The 18,235-nt window shown below is 40.5% G+C and overlaps 1 protein-coding gene across 1 annotated transcript in view; it reads left to right on the plus strand.

The window, feature by feature from the left end:
* LOC122765466 (cholecystokinin receptor-like) overlaps positions 1 to 17,962 on the plus strand; it is a 36,323-nt gene extending 18,361 nt beyond the window's left edge. Inside the window, exons 3-6 of the mRNA XM_044019722.1 lie at positions 3,239 to 3,500; positions 9,210 to 9,337; positions 11,477 to 13,108; positions 14,631 to 17,962. Of these exons, the coding sequence (XP_043875657.1) occupies positions 3,239 to 3,500; positions 9,210 to 9,337; positions 11,477 to 12,048 (962 nt within the window). The 3' untranslated portion in view covers positions 12,049 to 13,108; positions 14,631 to 17,962. The remainder of the gene's footprint in view (positions 1 to 3,238; positions 3,501 to 9,209; positions 9,338 to 11,476; positions 13,109 to 14,630) is intronic.
* The last annotated feature ends 273 nt before the right edge of the window (positions 17,963 to 18,235 follow it).

Consider the following 18,235-nt stretch of genomic DNA (forward strand, 5'->3'; position numbering starts at 1 on the left):
TTTGTGTACCTTTTCGTCTGTCAGCTTTGTCAAGCATTTTCTAGAAGTACTGTGCTATGAACTGTATATAAATAATTCTTTCGCTTTGTTTCTTTTGATTATTGCCCACATGCTTGCTGTGCTGGGAAACAGAAAAAAACAAAACCTCCCCACATCTCTCTGTTTGCACAGTCAGTGTGAGTTGGTGCTGTGGCTGGGCACAACTGCCTTCAAGCATCAACAAAAGACAACCCCCTCCCCGTCCTCTAGTGTGCGATTCGGGCTTCCAGTGTCTTGAAAGAGACGTGGGGGTGTGAGAGACTTATTGTGTGAGACTTGTACACTGCGCTACCACCCACTTCCTTCTGCTCAGAGCTGGAGTTAGAGATTCTTCTGGTCGAGCAGTAGCGAGGAGTGAGCAGCAGTCAGTCAGGATTGCGTGTGCGATGGAGCAATTCAAGTGTCTTTTCTATACACAGTAGTGGTGTGTGACTGACTGAGCAGCGTTTCAGGTGAAGCGTGTGAGTGCAAAATTATTCATCATTAGGCCGCACCTTGACACTTTTTTTTTTTTTTTTTTTTGCCGGTATCTGTAGACATTATGATTCGCTAATCACCCTTTCAATCACAATTAAGTATTTGCAGTTCTGGTTTTGCAGTATTTTCCTGGAGGAACAGTCAGCTGTCCTTGTGTATATCCCACCACCATTCAGACAAGATATAACCAGGTTACTTTGGTACTCAATAAACTTACAAAATACATTTGAGCCACAGTGTTTGACTGAAACTCAGTGCTTCCTGTATGGAAGATGAAAAACTACAACTGTGTTGTTTTTAAGAACAATGTGTGCAACATTATGTTTTATGTGATGCTATATCTTTGCCTCCTCCGTTTGGACATTTTTGGAATTATGATGCTAAATGTTCCAACTTTCAGTTGCTACTGTTTTATAATGTCTATTTTTTTCAGTTTTTTAGTGATATACAGTATATTACTGTATATCAGAAAGTTTGCCTCATCAGTCTCCATAACCTAAACTCCCCAATGCCCCCTTGTGTGAAGTTTGTAAGACCTGTTTGAGAACCAAACATCATCTCAGTGCAGCAGCAGACAAGTGGCTTTGGTTTGATGTTATTCTCTAAGGGTTTAAAAAATGTCTGACATCTTTTTTGTTGAAGTTGTGTGTTCTCTTTGTTCTTAAGTATCTATACCAGTCATCTCCTTTGTTCTGTTAGGACAGGCGTGAGACAAAGCCGCACTCCGCTTCTGTCAGATTCCACGTCACATCATGCACTTCTCTTTTAGTCTCATTTCACAGATCTGTGTGTTTGTACATTTTTGCCCGTTTCATCACAAAGCTTTCCACAATACAAAAGGTCCAACAATGACTCTGCTGCGGAGACCACCACAAAAGGACGAGCAAGCAGAGCAGTGGATAAATTGCTCTCCGCTGAGCCGTACAGCAGTCCGTCCACTCAGATACTTAATCTGATTCCTGTAAATTGAATCCCGCCATGGTCATAGGAGTATGCATAATGACTTCCTCCCATGAATGATAACGAATGATAACGAATGCAAAGCTGCGGTTCAGACAGGACGTCCACTTTCTGTTCATCATGAATGAAAAATGAATGTGGGTAAATATGTGACGGTGAACATCCAGGTGAATTCATCCATTCATTCAGGCAGGTATGGGATTATCAATGCTGATTGACTCTGCCTTAGCGTCCTCCCTCTCTGCCGAGCATACATATTCATACATGCAAATTGTACTTGGCCTTGGGTTGCATCTAAATCATTTTAACCTTGGTTGAACCCGACGGTGTCCTTGAATCTGTCTTTGAAATATCCTTCTGATGTATCAGTGGTGGGGGAACAGGCTGCCAGGTGGGGGTCCTCGTATTCTGAAGACACGTCCATCCTTGTAATTCCCTGCTGTATTTTGTTGCTTTTACCAAACAGCTGAGACACATTTTCTGTCTTTAGAAAAGAAGTAGGTCCGTGTTTGTTGAGTTGGATGAATTGTAGTTAAACAATCATTTAGCCGGACAATTGTTGGATCAAGTCAACAACTCGTCCTTGTGATAAAAATAGGCTGAACCAAAAGGGGCGATGAATCATCACATTCGATTCCAGGAGAAAATCCATATATCCAAGAAAAAACTATATAAGAGTATTATTGTGTTTATCTCAACATTTGCAGAACTTTACAGTATACTAAAAGCTAAAATACACAGTTTGTTCCCTAAAATGAGGCTGTGCTTAATGACAACACAATGATAAAAACAGTCTCTTGCCGTGGTTATAAACTCAGGATTTTATGTAGGATTGTTACTCGATTTACAGATCTTAATCTTCTGTTATTGTAATTTTAACTCGCTCACAACAGCCGCACTGTCCTACGGCCATGTCATCACATTCAGTATGAGGTGACCTTTATTATGAAGCATTTGATTGATTTTTTTCACTAGTGTTGGCATCAGTGGGAAGCAAAGGACGTGGGGAATGTTCATCAACTTTTTGTGATTTTCTCAAATTTTGAATCATGATTTTTCTGATAGCTTGTGATTTGATTTGCACTATAACATCCTTTAGTAAGCATTAGCATCATGACACCATGAAAAATATTCAATTAGTTGCATATGGCAACTAATTGAATCCCATGGTGACTATAGGGACACTGCTGTATAATATAAAGGCCTCATAATCATCTAATTAAAACACAATTCTTAATTATCAGGTGATAATGACGAAATAAAAACACAGTTTTAAATACTAGTACTTTCTCTTGATAGCCAAGTTAAATTAACACACTTCATTTTTTAACAAGGGAAGGTTCGGAGATTAGTCCTGGCATTTTATTAAGGACAAAGGAGCATTTAGAGCATTTAAAAGTTTATGATTTGTAGTGATTCTCAAAGGCAAACCTGATGTAAAATATTGCAGCAGCTCCGCGAAGTGGATTATTTCATTAAAGTGACCGAATTGAATCAAACAGTCCATTACCTTCAATAGAAATTATTTCTATGGCTTTAAAGTGTAAGTACACTACTGAAAATGTGTGTTTAGTTATTTTAATGCAGAAATGTTACATATTATATCTTTAAATTGCAGCCAGTGTGGTTTTCAAACTTGCAATTTTAATTTGAAAACAATGAATCATTCAAACTCAATTGGGACTCACTGATAAACAGAGACAGCTGCTTCTGGTTTTGCCTCAGCCGTGTCTCTAAACTCTGTCTCTTTACTTCCCCGTAGGAATCTCTGTCAGCATCTCCACCTTCAGCCTCGTCGCCATCGCCATCGAGAGGTACAGCGCCATCTGTAACCCGCTGAAGTCGCGCGTTTGGCAGACTCGGTCCCACGCCTATCGCGTCATCGCCACCACGTGGGTGGTTTCGCTGCTAATCATGATTCCATACCCGGTGTTCAGCCACATCAAGACTTTCCCCAAGTTCAACGGCACTGTGGGACACATGTGTCGCCTGTACTGGCCCAGTCATCAGGCTGAACAGACCTGGTAAGGGTAGTGCTGTGACATATTTACTTTAAAGGTTCAGTGGAGAGTCTATGTATGCTGGTTAAGATAACGACAACTTAATTATGTATATATATATATATATGTCTATATATATATATATAGAAAAGCAATAACAGCATAGATAAATAAGGCATTAAATGAAGCTGAACGCAATGAATTCATTTAAAACTTTCTCAACAGAAGTTCTTACCAGGATGTAATATACTGTATATCACTAAAAAAACTGAAAAAAACAGACATTATAAAACAGTAGCAACTGGAAGTTGGAACATTTATCATCATAATTCCAAAAACGTCCAAACGGAGGAAGTGTATTAATTTAAGAGTGCCCTGAATTTTTCTCTATGAGTCAGCTGCACTAAAAAAGAAAGCACTTCTCATGAGCGATTCTGTTACAGTCCATCTGACTGGTAAGTAATATTTATAGATATTCAGGTAGTTTACCTTAGAACTTTTACAATCAATCAACATTAATAAGAATTACGTCTCTTGAAGAGAGAGCTCCTTTAAAAATATCTTTGATGATGAATCATAGTTATATTCAGAGTCTAATTACTTCACCCCACAGAGTGGGAGTGAAGTAATGTTTTTGGTGGCTCTGTATATGTGTGTGTGTGATTCCACACTTGCCAATATGAGCAACAGCAATAATTTGGACCTTGATATGGATTTGAACACACAACCCTCTGATCTGAAGTCACACACTCTACTATTGTACCACAGAGTCTATTATACGTATTGGCCCACAATAAATTGCACTATCATGGAAACAGCCTCGACAAATTACCAGAAGAGAAAAATCGTTTATTTTCTGATCCGCTGTCTCAAAATATGTGGAAAATCTGCTATCGGGTGACGAGACCTGCTGTTATGTTTAACAGTGACGACATACCCCGCACTTTGAAATACCCTGCATTTCATATGCAATAGCAATAATAATTTGGACGTGCTTCCACAACCACAACGGCTATGAGTGATGGATGAATGGATGGATTTGCTAAGTGGAACGAGAACATTGGGCAAATCTCTGCCTCGAAATGAATGAAGAAAGTCTGATTTACATTCAGTGTAATTGTGTCATTTACATAACGCATTACCTTGACAAGCAGAAATTAGCTGCATCTGTTGAAGCAATGAGGCCATTTTGTGTCGACTGTCTGTCTGCACGCAGCCATGCTGACTCAGTCACGACTTCATATTTCTTGTACAAACTTTCAGCGTCTCACTCTCTTTGTACCTGTGTATGGTAATCCATCTAATGGATGTTTGCCAGGTATTAACTAGAACAAAAATAAATATTGTGTCAGTGTTAATGACTTTAAATGGTTCACTGCCTCCCAGGTTGCAAAGCAGCTCAAATGACACCTTTTTCTTTTTAAAAGGCTTTATCTCATTACCAGATTAAAATTTTATTTTTCTCAAAAGTCTTTCCTCCATGGAAAGTTTGCAACTTTTGTTGCCCGGGAAGAAAGAGATGAGGCGTAATGATGGAGAAAAGGTCAATTTAGAGTTGAAACCCCTGAGTAGAAGCTTTAAAGATGGTTAGAGGGATGAAGGCTGAAAAATGAGTGAACTCATTAGGTGGGAGAGTCTCCTTAAAGATAAAAAGGTGAGCAGGCTGCTCCTGTTGAGGTTTAATTAGAGATGGTATTAAATGGATTCCCCCTTTTTAAAGATTACGAGGAGTCAATCCAGACGATGGAGGAGCTAGAAAAGAAGGCAGACCCTCTTTCATTAGGAGATATACTCTCACTCTCCGTGTGTGTGTGTGTGTGTGTGTGTGTGTGTGTGTGTGCCTTCAGTTTCCGGCAAACGATGCATGTTGCCAGTTTTCCATTATTTCAAACAAAGATGATTGTCCTGCACACTGAGAAACAGGGAAGGTTAAAGAAAGAAATGAGTGGTGCTGCTGCAGTCAGGACTGATGTGGATCAGAAAAGTCAGCCGTACATCTGCGTGCATGCCCCTTGTGGACTAATAAACATTGCTTTGCTGTAAAAAGAGCGCTCAAGTGAGATGGATTTGCAGCTCAGGATAAGATACTACATGTCCAGATAAACTCTTTTACTCTAGGATGGTGCAATTAGACGAAGAAGAAGTGGATATGGCCGAAGGTTTTGCGTCTCTCGATTCAACGGCCTTTTGTGGTCAAACTCTCTGAAGGTGTCTCTCAGACTGTCAATCAAACTCTTAGGCTCCACTGGGAAAGCAGAAGCAGTTGGAAACCAGTTAATTAGTCTTCTCCGTTGAGGAGGACAAAAGTCAGGCGTCAAATGTCCAGACATGTCACCGAGTACGAGGAACTTTGAAGTTTTAATTGACTGCTTCATCTTCGGGCATCTTTAAAATGACCTGGATTAAAAAAATATAAGACCGTAAGGAAGATAGCACCTTTCTCGCACATTTTTTTGCACGTAATGAAGCAGCACAAATAGTTATTAAAATGGTATCCAATTTTAGGCCGAGATGATGAGCTAATAATAAGAAGACACATAAGTGCCGTAAAGTGCTTAATGAAGCAGTTCTGTCAAGTCGAAGACAAGTCGGGTGGCTTTTGTTTCATAACTGTGATTGTGCATCGGGTGCTCTGACATTTTTAATCAGACCGTTTTTAAAAGGTTGTCTCAAGGGAGGATAAATCTTATTCATTGCAGCCCAACCTTCTTATAATCAGATTTAATATTGTACTGAGGTAACTTCAGTCACCTTGAATCAGACCTTTAAGCTTTGTTTTTGTCGACACAGGAGATTGTTAATCTTTTTGTACTATATAGACTCTATAATCAAATATTCAGTTGTACTGAAATTCTTTACCCACACTTAACCACCAGTTTGACTACACTAAACAATTTAGATATATTTTTTAAATGCATTAACAATAAGAAAGGAGGAGAATATAGAATTATGGAACAATTCAATATGATATGCTCCGATATGTTTCGATGCAGTACGATTCTTGAAAACTTAATGTATGCACAAACGTTACTGACATTGTCAATATAATGTGACACACCCATGTCCACAATATCAAAATCAAACAGCATTTCAGTTCATATTTAAACCTCACATATGTTCACATTGGCTGCTTCGGAGTTCTGTCGTGTCTCTCTTCTAGTCAGGGATATTTAAATTAAAAGGGTGTATAGGGTTATTGTTGGTTTTAAAGGTTTTATATCAAGCACCACCTCAGCAACTACAGGTCTTGACGTAACACCATTATCGCCAACATCAAAATACAGTGGCGTAAATAGGGCGAGCAAAGGCAGCTGCAGACTTTTCACAGGAGGCAGATTTATTCCCAATAAGATAAGTTGCCCTGGTATATACAGTAGAACGATATTTCTGATTACCACCAAGAGAAGCTCACGTACCACTGGTGGTACAGCTACCACATTTTGAGAACCATGGGTATAGAAGAACCATCTCCTCTTAAGGCCATATGATCAACTGTTTAACTATGTACCACTCTGCATCTCTGTTTGCTCATTCTCTCTGCTGATGAATATAACCTGAACACACCTTTCCCATTGGGCCATTAGTTAGCGGATGTGGAGCACTTATAGAGGGAGCTCCTGGCTCCATATGAAGATTCCATATGTTGTTTTTTTTTCCATGGGCTACAGCTGCTTCAGCTTCATCCATCTGGATCTCTCCCTCGAGCCAAACACAAAATAAATTCACTGGCACCTTTCAGTGCAGTGGAAAGCACATCCACCTCCTCACACCTCCTCTTTGTCTTTCCGTATCAAACAGCACGGCTGATCTGATGAGAGGCTTCGGCTCAAACTGTCTTTTGTAAATGGGAAGTGAGTTGCAGGGCTGCGCGGAGTTCAGAGGGTTGACCAGGAGGATATTAGAATATTAGAGACTGAATAAAACACTGTCTCGTCCTCACGCCGCAGCTTTCATCTGCTGACTGATGTGCACCACAGGAAGCGGCGCTTAAGAACACTGTGAACTGATTGTATGAATGAATCAAAAGGGACATGGCGGCATTGTAGAGATTACTATCAAAGTGACATCGGAACACTTTCTGGATTTATTCTTCTCGTTTCTAATAAGTTAATATATTTGATATATACTTTCCAGATCCAAAGTTTTCTCTGAAGCAACGCATGTTCAAACACAATTATATAGCGGTGATGGATAGAATATAGGCCGCGGTTTGAAAAGAAGGTCTGAACCCTTTGAATTCTGGAACATGGTTGAACGTGTCCCCAGTCCTCTGTCACTTTTTCTTCGAGTTGTCATCAAGAACTTGAGCGAGCCATGAAAAAAAAAAGATGGAATGGAGTACACAGCCTCGAGCTGTGTCTCTAATAGTTATATCATAGGAAATGTAACCATGTTTGCTTGGTTAAGAGGACGTTTCGCACTGCAAATCGCTTCCAAACAGGTTTTGTGCTGTCAAGAGCATGTCACGTGTGCACGTGTTTATGTGAGGCCCATGAATGTCATGTCTGTGTAACTGTGTCAACTGTCAACAGGTGGGTTTGTAAGGTTGTGTTGAAAGCCTTTCTAGTGTTTGGACTGAACCAACTGGTCTAACTTACAAACTCATGTCCCACCATGGGAACACATCCGGTATTGACAGCGCGCAATTTCTCCAGTGTCTGGAGAAATGTAAGGAATATAATTGGGATTTTTTTCTGCTAGATGTTGTTTGCCAGGTTTATTGCCTGCACACTGGCAAGTTAGAAATGTGTTATTTTGTACCTTATAGTTTCTTTTTTAAATGTCTTACTATATTCAATTGATTTTTGTTTTAGGTATATGAATATGTAGACATGTGTACATTTTATTGCCATGGTTGAATGTTTTGGCGCGGGTACCAGGTACTATTTTTAGCAGAACTACTACTACTACTACTACTACTAATCTCCAACAATTACAGGAGTCTGAGTCTGTGTGTTGCGTATAAAACAAAGTCACCGCAGTTTCACTCAGCCGTGCTAATACTTTACTAGGCCACGTCGTGCTGTGCCGAGGAGAGGCGAGTAGAGCCGGTGGAAATACGCCATTTGTCAAAAACCAAGATTGTGTTAAATTGATTCCTTCCAAAGTAATGGAAGTTAATCAGGAAGTTTAAGATATCAGGACAATGCATGTCCAGATTAATGTCCTCTTTGGCTGTTTCAGATTCTGCATATACAGTCTGTCAAGTTTTGCGATTTATCGTTAGATAGAAAGAGTCAAGTGACGTCTGGAGCTCTATAGAACAAAATAAAGGAATCCATCAACTACACAAAACTGGACAATAAAATTCAAAGCAGCAGTTACATAAACGCACAGGCAGCAGCGTTTAAAATGGCAACAGCACGAACACTCCGAGTGGTAAATAAAAGTGTTTCAGAGCTAGTGGTAGAGCAAGTGTAGTGAAAGATTAAAGTGCCGATCAGACTGAACACGCTGCAGGGAGAAGCTGCAAAACTGGTCTGGGACTCTGACGCATCAGACATTTGGAGGGTTGTGAGGGTTGTTGGGCTGTGCAGGCCCTCAAGCGTAGCTCGAAACAGCTTTTACGAATGTGTGTATTAGGGGGAAAGCATATGGTTAGTTATTCACAAGTCCGTTTTTTCACGTCGCTGCAGAATGTGAAGTGTTTGATTGGTTTTCATTGGGCTGCTGTTTTCATTTAAACGCTTTGCTTCTATATTCCCCTCTCTGTTGTTGTTTTTTTTTTTTTAGGTATGTGCTCCTACTGTTCATTCTGTTCTTCATCCCGGGAGTGGTGATGATGGTAGCCTACGGTCTGATCTCCAGAGAACTCTACCGAGGCATGCGATTCGAGATGGGCCAGAGCACAGAGAACTCTGGTGAGATCAAGCTGCAGTGAATTATAGAAACAGAGCGAACGTCAATATTAAAAGTCTGTTAAATATCCGTACAATGTGAAAAAGCTTAGGAAGGACGTAGATTTTAAAAGTATTGTATTCCTCTGTGGGTTTTTTTTGCACAAACAATCATCCTCATTCAACACAAATTAATACCACTTTTACAGCGAGATTTGTTTTGCCTGAAGCAGGGATTTTTTCTTCACTACCTACAGGTTCTGCACCTGTCCCATCCAAAAATACCTACTTGTTTTGAAGCCTGTTTTGTAATTCTTGTGGCTTTGACAATATAGCAGAAATATGGTCCTTTAGGTGAATTATAGCTCCTATGAGCATGAGGAGCCCCGGTTTCCATGGAGTCCAGTGGAGTGAGTGATTCATCAAGGTTGAAACAATCTAAAATAGCCTTCAGTCGTAAATGTTAATCTATTGCTGAACACAGCCTTATATTTCTTTCTCATATAGAAAACAAGTAATGCGTCTTCATCCTATGCCATGAATTAGTTTGGGTTTTTTGGCACACACTTTGTTAGTCCTATTGATTTTGCCGAACAGTAATGTGTATAAGCTGGACAACAAATATTAATCCAAAGTGTGAAGTGTGAGTGACAACAAAATAATTGTTTTGTGTTGTATTGTGTGGTAATATGAATGAAGATCAGTGTGATCTATTACTAGCTGTGTATGACTGTTCAGCACTGCTAGTTCTGAGCAGGTTTTATTCCTCCTTCAGTGACGACACACAAATAAAAAGACTCTTTAGGAGTTCCAGGTAGGCTCAGTATTTGGACCTTTGCTTTTTAATTTGGAGATGGTCCCACTCAGCAAGAAACATTGGTAATACTTTATATATAATATAATACGCTTGAAGTAGGAAAAAAGAAGTATCCATATATATGTACATGATATTACTAAAGCATTAAACAATAAATTGTGAAAATCCTCATTACATAAAAGATACCATAATATGTTCTGAAACATCTGATTTTAGTCTATATTAAAAGAATCAGTCAATATAACTACAAATTAATGAAACATTTTAAAGAAGATATTGTTGTTGTTGTTCTTCTTCTTTCAGCTTCTCCCTTTAGCCACAGGTCCCGAGAACGGGTGAATGTCAAGTACTGCACCCTGAGGAATGATTATGTAGGGCTATAATAATTAATTGGATAGATAACCTAAACAGAGTAGCAGCATCTTGTGAGCGGTGCTGGTATGCAAATTAACGTGCCAGTGCTTAAGATTGTAAAATAGGAGAAACGATCATGAATCCTGCTCTGTAGGCGTAATCGAGCTCTCATATTCATACGAGGTAGAGTATATTCTTTTATCCAGCTGCCACAACACAATGACACCATGACCTTTGGTGGCACCGTGTCTTTTTGGTTAGCACTGATAGTGGGTAACACTGTTGCCTCACAGCAAGAAGGTGCTGGCTTTGATTCCCAGTCTGGGGTCTTTATGTTGTGGCGTTTGCATGTTCTCTCCAGTTTCCTTCCACCATTTTTTTATTGAACCGTTATTTAACCAGGTAAAAAAACCCATTGAGATGAACTTTGAGATGCAGCACAGTTACACACAGACACAGTACAACAAGGTTACAGACCGCAGACATACACACAGTACAAAAACACAAGATAATCAAATATTTTCATAATCATAATCATAAAACCTCTGACGCGTCTGCCACCAAGTCGCCCAGTATTCTCCTAAATACAAGCCTTTAAGTTTCAAATGTTTCTGCAGTTCATTCCAGGCAAAGGGAGCAGCAAACATAAAAGACTTTTTTCCCTAATGCCGTTCTGACCCTTCTGGGAAAGAAGCCGATAGGATCCAGAGCTCCTCTGATTGCTAAAAGTCCACAGCTATAGGAGGGGAGAAGACCTTTGAAGAGCTTTGTAAATGAATACCCGCCAATGTTTTAGTCTCGGTGAAGAAAAGAGTTTCCAACCAAGACACTCATATAACAAACAGTGATGAGTGAGAGATCACAAGCTGGTAATAAACCTCAGGATACACTGTGTCGACGATCAAACACACATTGATTCACTGCAGCTCTGACCCTCCATCTGTCTGCAATTTCAGTTATATCATGACAATATACAACCTTTCCCTTCACAGGACAGAAAAATGGTGTAAGTAGGGCTTCTGCGGCGCGGTCCAATGACGATGATGATGATGGCTGCTACGTCCAGGTAGCTAAAAAGTCCTCCTCCGCTGTGGAGCTCCCCACTGTCTCCGCCACGTCGGCCGCCACCCAGGCCAAGACCGAGCGCGCCCGCAGCAACACGTCAAACGCCAAGCTGCAGGCCAAGAAGCGAGTCATTCGCATGCTGTTGGTGATCGTAGCGCTCTTCTTCATCTGCTGGATGCCACTGTACTTCGCCAACACCTGGAAAGCCTTTGACCTGAGGTCAGCATCCATGGCTCTCTCTGGAGCCCCCATCTCCTTCATCCACCTGCTGTCCTACACCTCTGCCTGTGTCAACCCCATCATTTACTGCTTCATGAACATGCGCTTCCGCAAGGCCCTGCTGACCACGTTCGCGTGCTGCTGCCGCAGTCGCCTCTGCCGCCACTGCAGGAGGAGTGAAGGAGGAGAAGATGGCGCCACTGCCACCTCCATGGCCACGACAATGGCCACCTCTGTGTCCAAAATCAGCTACACCACCGTCAGCACCGTCGCCACCTGATGAATGAGCGCGGAGTAAAAGCTGGGTGGCTGTCGTACAGCGGTTGCCATGTGCACCATCTGTTTTGTCTTCATTAACCTCCTGTTTTTCACTCTTCATATTAACATGCTGTGAGTCATGCGCTAATTCCAAACCCGGCCCTTGTTTATAAGGTATTTTTAAAAGGTCTTGTTTAAATTTCGTATGCATGACTGCAGAATGTGATGACTGGGGAAATGCTGTTTCAGCTCCTTTCTTCTTCTTCTTCTTCTTCTTCTTTAATTGGCACCATCCGTCGTATCCTGAATGGGAACTTCAAGTGCCTGTGCTCTCTGTGTGTCTCTGTCATGCCAGGTTGTTCACTGGCTGAGACGGATGGACATTTTAAGAGACAACTACATAAGGAATATGAATCCTGTGAACATGTATATACCATCTTTATGTTCTGAACACGCCAAAGGTTATTTGTGACTGTTAAACAGTGAGGACTCTTTAACTCAGTAATGAAGGAGAAGGGATTTTAGATCCTTTTGTGTTTAATGTTGTTTTATCTTTATTTATTCTGGGTATCTGTCTTTCTATGTCTGTTATTATTGAAGGATACACAGTTTGGGTCCAAGTTGGACTCGTAAATATTTGAAAATATCATCCTCGCTCTTCTTGTGAGTGTAAGGACGGGTTCATACTTTCCTCATCCTTGGCTGCACAGAGACCCGCTAAGGTCTGTGTGATGTGAATTCTGCTATGTTGGCCTGCACAGACCCTACGTGGATGCATCCGCTCAAACTTCCAGTTTGATTACGCGCAGACTGCACATGCCACTTTTGTAGTTGGCGGCGTGCAAAGAAGATGGTAACCATGGAAACTTGAGTGAAGTTATATGAGGAAGTCTGCTGGTACCCACGTGTGTGCAAGTCAGCTCTCAAGGAATACAGGGAAACACAACGGAACGGAACATGACAGCGAGGACGCATTTATGGAACACTAGACTCACGCAAACCCTTGTTTAAAATATGGACAGAACCATGGGTTTGTATGTAGCGTCATAAATGCAGAGCGGTTCTCCAGGAAGCCAAATGCAGTAAGTATGAGCCGGCCGTCATGTAAAGCTCTCACTGTGTTATGTTTTATTACTCACTTTGTGATTCGGACCAGAGCCTCCGACATTTATCTTGCACATTTATTCTGTGTAAACATCTTGAAGATAAACACCTCGACGCTATAATTAAGTCTTGTCCTGGCAGGTATAAACAAGAAAGCCTGGTATAGTATCAGGCAATTCCCTCGTGATCATCCACTGTGTATTGTGACAAACAGGCTCGGTCATGGAAGTTAAATCTCCCGCCAGCGCTGTAACAAGTACATTGAGAGCTTATGCAGAATTTAATATCACCATCATCTTTACATTAATACATCAATAAGACAATTAGCAAGATAGTCCATCCATGAAAGGTTTTTTATAACTGCTTGCTGCTTCACTCCTTTCCCGCTCAATTATCTGTGTCTTTGTTCTCAGTGCTGCCAATTACTCTTAAGCATTACCTAAGTACAAAGCCCCCCCGTCTGCAGGCTCAGACTAACGAGGTGTTTCTCAGGGACCCTCTCTCGCGGTGCAAGCCTCATGGCTTTGCCGTGATAAAACCGACAGGAAATGTCTGCACTCGCGCTGTGCTGAGCCCCTTGGTTTCCGTGATGATGGCAATGGCGATAATAACAACATTGATTCATAAAGAGCTTTATGCCGTGTCTCAGAGTGCGCCCGGAGAACGTCAGACTCAAGAAGACGCTTGAGCAAATACGAGCACGGGCAAAAATGAGTGAAATAAAAGAAAAGCGGTAGACGGTAATGAAATACAGAACTGTCTGATCTTTAAATATGAAGCCAGAGCCAGGCGATAGTGTCATTTAGCGAAACGTCTGGTAGAAATACGTTTTATGGTCAAATCCATTCATGTGCAGCTTGTTCAGGATTTTTTTTTTTTAATGTTGGAATTTCAATTTTTCTCTTGTTGTATGAAATACTTGTCAGCCATGCTGCTATTGTGGCCTTATTGAGCATGAGTTGAGTATCTGTCAGGCTCAGGAAATGTGCATACATGTAGACGCCTATTATTGTCAAAGTCTATTAGGTGCAGGAAGCTAAAACTTAGTTTAATACAAGGACAATTCTCTCATAAAGGTCAAAATGTTTTGTTTCACTGTATGGTCATTATGGAGGATGTAGTTTGTGGTGCTGCTGAAGTTTGTCCACATTACACAGAGGTGTCCTTTTAATTTCAATGATGATGATGATGTAGTATTTACAGTCACAGCTTTGAGAGTTTGATCCAGATGAGTTTTTAATGCTGGAGCATTGACTAATGCTTTCTTCATAAACATTATTCCAGCGTTGCATAGAAATTATTCATCTTTAATAAATTCGGGAAATCCTGCCAAAACATGAAAATGATAGTATTACAGTGAATAATTTAACGCCCCATTCGGATACACAATATTGAAATTGGCCACGAGCCTCTGCAGCAGAAAAATGTGTGATGTAATACTTCAGTAACAACTTTCAAGTCTTTTTCATACCCCCACTCACCGCTCTTTTATCCTTTTAGTCGCGGAGGCGTATGAATACATGAATGACAATGCCAAGTGGGTGACAGCAAAGATTTACAGGCACCGGCGCTGTCCGAGAGTGGTTTACTGATGATGGCAAAGGTGGCAGCATGGATCAAATCACAGACACGCAATTGGCACACAAAGGAGTGCCTGACTCAACTCTCGTGTCTGGAAGTTTCAAGAATATGAGTGACTTCCATGTCTCTGCTGTGAGTTAGTTTGGGATTGATGTGACGTTTGTCTAAATGTTGTCTTCTGAAAATGTGTGGACATCACGCAATCTGGACCTCAAATTTAGTGCAATGCAAAATATATTTGACATGACATGACTGGTAATGGATATTGTCCCATAGATGAACGACCTCACTGAATACAACTCAGTCTCTGGTCATGTGCATTATAAATGAAAAAGGCAAAAACTTTATCATAAAAGTTGATCAAATCCCCTTAGAGAGAGACGGGGTTTGCTCATTAAAAATGCTCTTTTTGCTGACTTTCATATCGATGTAGCCGTTTCTCCTCAGCAGGCCGGCAGGTTGAAGTATGAATTATTAAAATGAGCAAAGCATACACTCCAAATATTTTGTTTTTATTTCTTATTTTTATACTTTTACCTCCCAAGTTTAAATCGCAGGTCTTTTATGGACTTTAGTGGACACTTTAAAAAACATAAACAATTGTAAAGAAATTGTAAGTGATGTCCTTCCTTGTTTGCCATTCTCAGTTTAGTGGTGATGCTGTCTCTTTGAGTCAGCATTGGGCCGTTTTTGACTGTAATAAGTGCATCATCCAGGCGCATTCAGTCAAAACAGATAACATAAGTGAGACAAACAGCGGGAATGAGCTGAAACTGAAAGAACTGATTGACCTTGACCTCACAGCAGTACCTGGCACAAATTGAATGCGACAGAGACATGAGTGTGTGCGGTTTGTTTTTCCTTTCTTATCTCTTGCTCCCAATAAAACAACCTAATTTGGTCCTTGAGGCTGAAAAACACAGCAAATTGCACTTTGGAACAAATTAAATCCATCACAGGACACACAGAAAGGAGTGATGGCGCAAAAAACATGAAATGTCACTTGAAAAAAAGATCCCTCGTCATTTTTCTTTATAACTCATTTGCAGGCGCGTCGTGTTTCAAAGTCAAATCGTTACCAGTTCCGTCAGACAAGTCGCATCGACATAATTGTTACATGCTATAGGCTCTGACCTCATTACGATTACGCAGAGATAATGTGGATGGATGAGTAAACACTTTGATCCTCCTCCCTGTAGGAGCCTGCAGGTGGACGCAGACGCTGAGACAGAATATTTGTGTGTTAAATGGAGCGATGGTAATCTCATTTTCTTTTTCACGTTCCGGCTCACGTCGTCTGTATATCACCAAAAATGAAGAGTTGACTGATTTCCATTCAACCTGAAATCAATAGTTTCTCACTTATTTATAATCGCTCTCCAGGAGACGGCTGCAAGTTAAATGTGCCTCTGATGCATTATTTATTTATTTATTTATTTTTATTTAAATCGTGTTCCTAAAAAGAATAATTCATTCTTTCACAAAGAGTGATTCCTGGAGTTTTGCCTCAGGCCAAGAATGAAATATTTTGTTTTGGCCTACAGCTTCCTGCACCTGAGAACTGTCAGTGAATCTGCTCTTATCTTTTCTTTTTTTCATGTTCTCCGCTCTTCTCTCCTCCCTCAACCTGAAAAGAAGGGAATGTGGTCTCTTCCTCTTCTCCTCTTCCTTCTCAAAGTTTGGAAAGATGCTTTGTTCCACTTTCTGATGCTTGATTCACATGTGCTGGTTGAGGCATCAACGAAAAGGCTTCTCATTCACTTTGAATGGAGCAGTGTCAAAGCGATGCTGACTTGCATTGTGCCTCTGTTGCTTCACTCTGCATGTGGCAGAAGTTGAGATATTCTCAAGCATCAGCAAATCAAATCACGTCATGGGAATAGCTCAGTGTTTATTTTAGTTATAGTCTTATGACCAAACCACCATTTAGTTTTAGTCATATTTTAGTTGTCTAATGGACTAAAATCAAATGGGTTCAAATCATCCCATCTAATATGTTATTATTAAGGTTTTTATTTGTCTTAACAGTCAATTTTTTTTTTTTACATGTTTATTTCAATTTGAAAACGGTGAAACATCTTCAGCGTATCAATAAGTATTTTATTTCAAATCCAAAATTAGCATCGGTGGTTTGTTTCATTTTGAAACCATAACTTTGTACGTGAAAATCGAGCATATGTCGTCTCTTCTCTTTCTTCCTAACGGTGCCTAATTTCAGCCACTTTCCTCCCGTGTCCTCCTCCATGTTGACCTCCGGGTAGATCAACCTAACCTCTGTATTGTAGGAGATAAAAGCCTGAACATACTGTACTCTGTTCTTTTTCTTGAGGTGGCAAGAACAAGTACAAAGTTAATTCTGGCCAGGACAGTTCATACTTCACGAGAAACTCAAGTGCAGAACTCCTGGAAAGTCCTCGTAGGGCATGACAACGTTTCCACATTAACCACACCCACTTCAAATGTCTTTTTTCACAACTGGGAGAGAGAACACATTTCTCTGTTCTTGCAGAGTATGTACAGCAGTGGTCTCAAAGTTGCTTTATTTATCTTTTATCTGATTAGATCTTGTCTTATTCTTCTGCTTCTCTTCCCAGTTTGTCCCGCCCTAACATTTTTGTCTCATTTTTATTTGTCGATGTAAGCGTCAGTAGATTTCGTCATAGTTTTTGTCACGTCAACTTTATTTTTGTTTACTTAACGCCTTGTGTTCGTCAGTGAAAAAGGGTTGTCGACCAAAACAAATTCTGTCATAGTTTTTGTCAACGAATGAACACTGACGCAAGCACATGCACATGTGAATCCAGCGTTGGGAAGTTTCTGCGTTGATCGTCCAGTTAAAACCTTACAAGTACACAAACAGAGGTGATGAAGTCACACATTACTTCCATTAGGAGTCCTCTGATTGTGGTTCTGTCCATGTTTGTGCGTCCGTGAGTGGTAAATGTTTACCAGCGGTGTCTCTTCGTCTGCAGAATCCTTTTTATTTGGACCACATCTGGTGCCTGCTCGTGCAACACGGTAAAAACATAAAGTCTATAACTGTCCGTTAGTCAAACCCTGACACACGTCTGTGAGCAATTTTAAATGTGAGGTTGTTCATGTTGCTTTCAATGTATCTCCTGTATAATATGAATTATTATGATGCAGTCTTGTTAGTCATGGTTTGGTTCATGGTTACTGATGGTGCATGCAGTAGTGTCTCGCTAAATGTCCATTATTTAACAAAAATAAATACATATTGGGAAAGAAAACGTGTGATTGCTTCAAAAGACAATGCATTCTTTGTATAAAAAGACAAATCTGCCACCTCTCCACTGACATCTGCAACACTTTCTCACCTCAGGCAGAAGAGAGCTGGGCTGTGAAGAAATATTTTGCACTCGATCATAAAAAGAGCAACGAATATTAAAACAGCAACAAACAATAGTCAGCTTCCCCAGCGAAAACACTCTACTGTGATTCAAAGTTGTCCAGGGATGGGAAACCCTGAGGATGTTCACACTGATAATTCACAGCCCCGGGAT

The sequence above is a fragment of the Solea senegalensis genome, linkage group LG2 (assembly GCF_019176455.1).
Source record: "Solea senegalensis isolate Sse05_10M linkage group LG2, IFAPA_SoseM_1, whole genome shotgun sequence".
Lineage (NCBI taxonomy): Eukaryota > Metazoa > Chordata > Actinopteri > Pleuronectiformes > Soleidae > Solea > Solea senegalensis.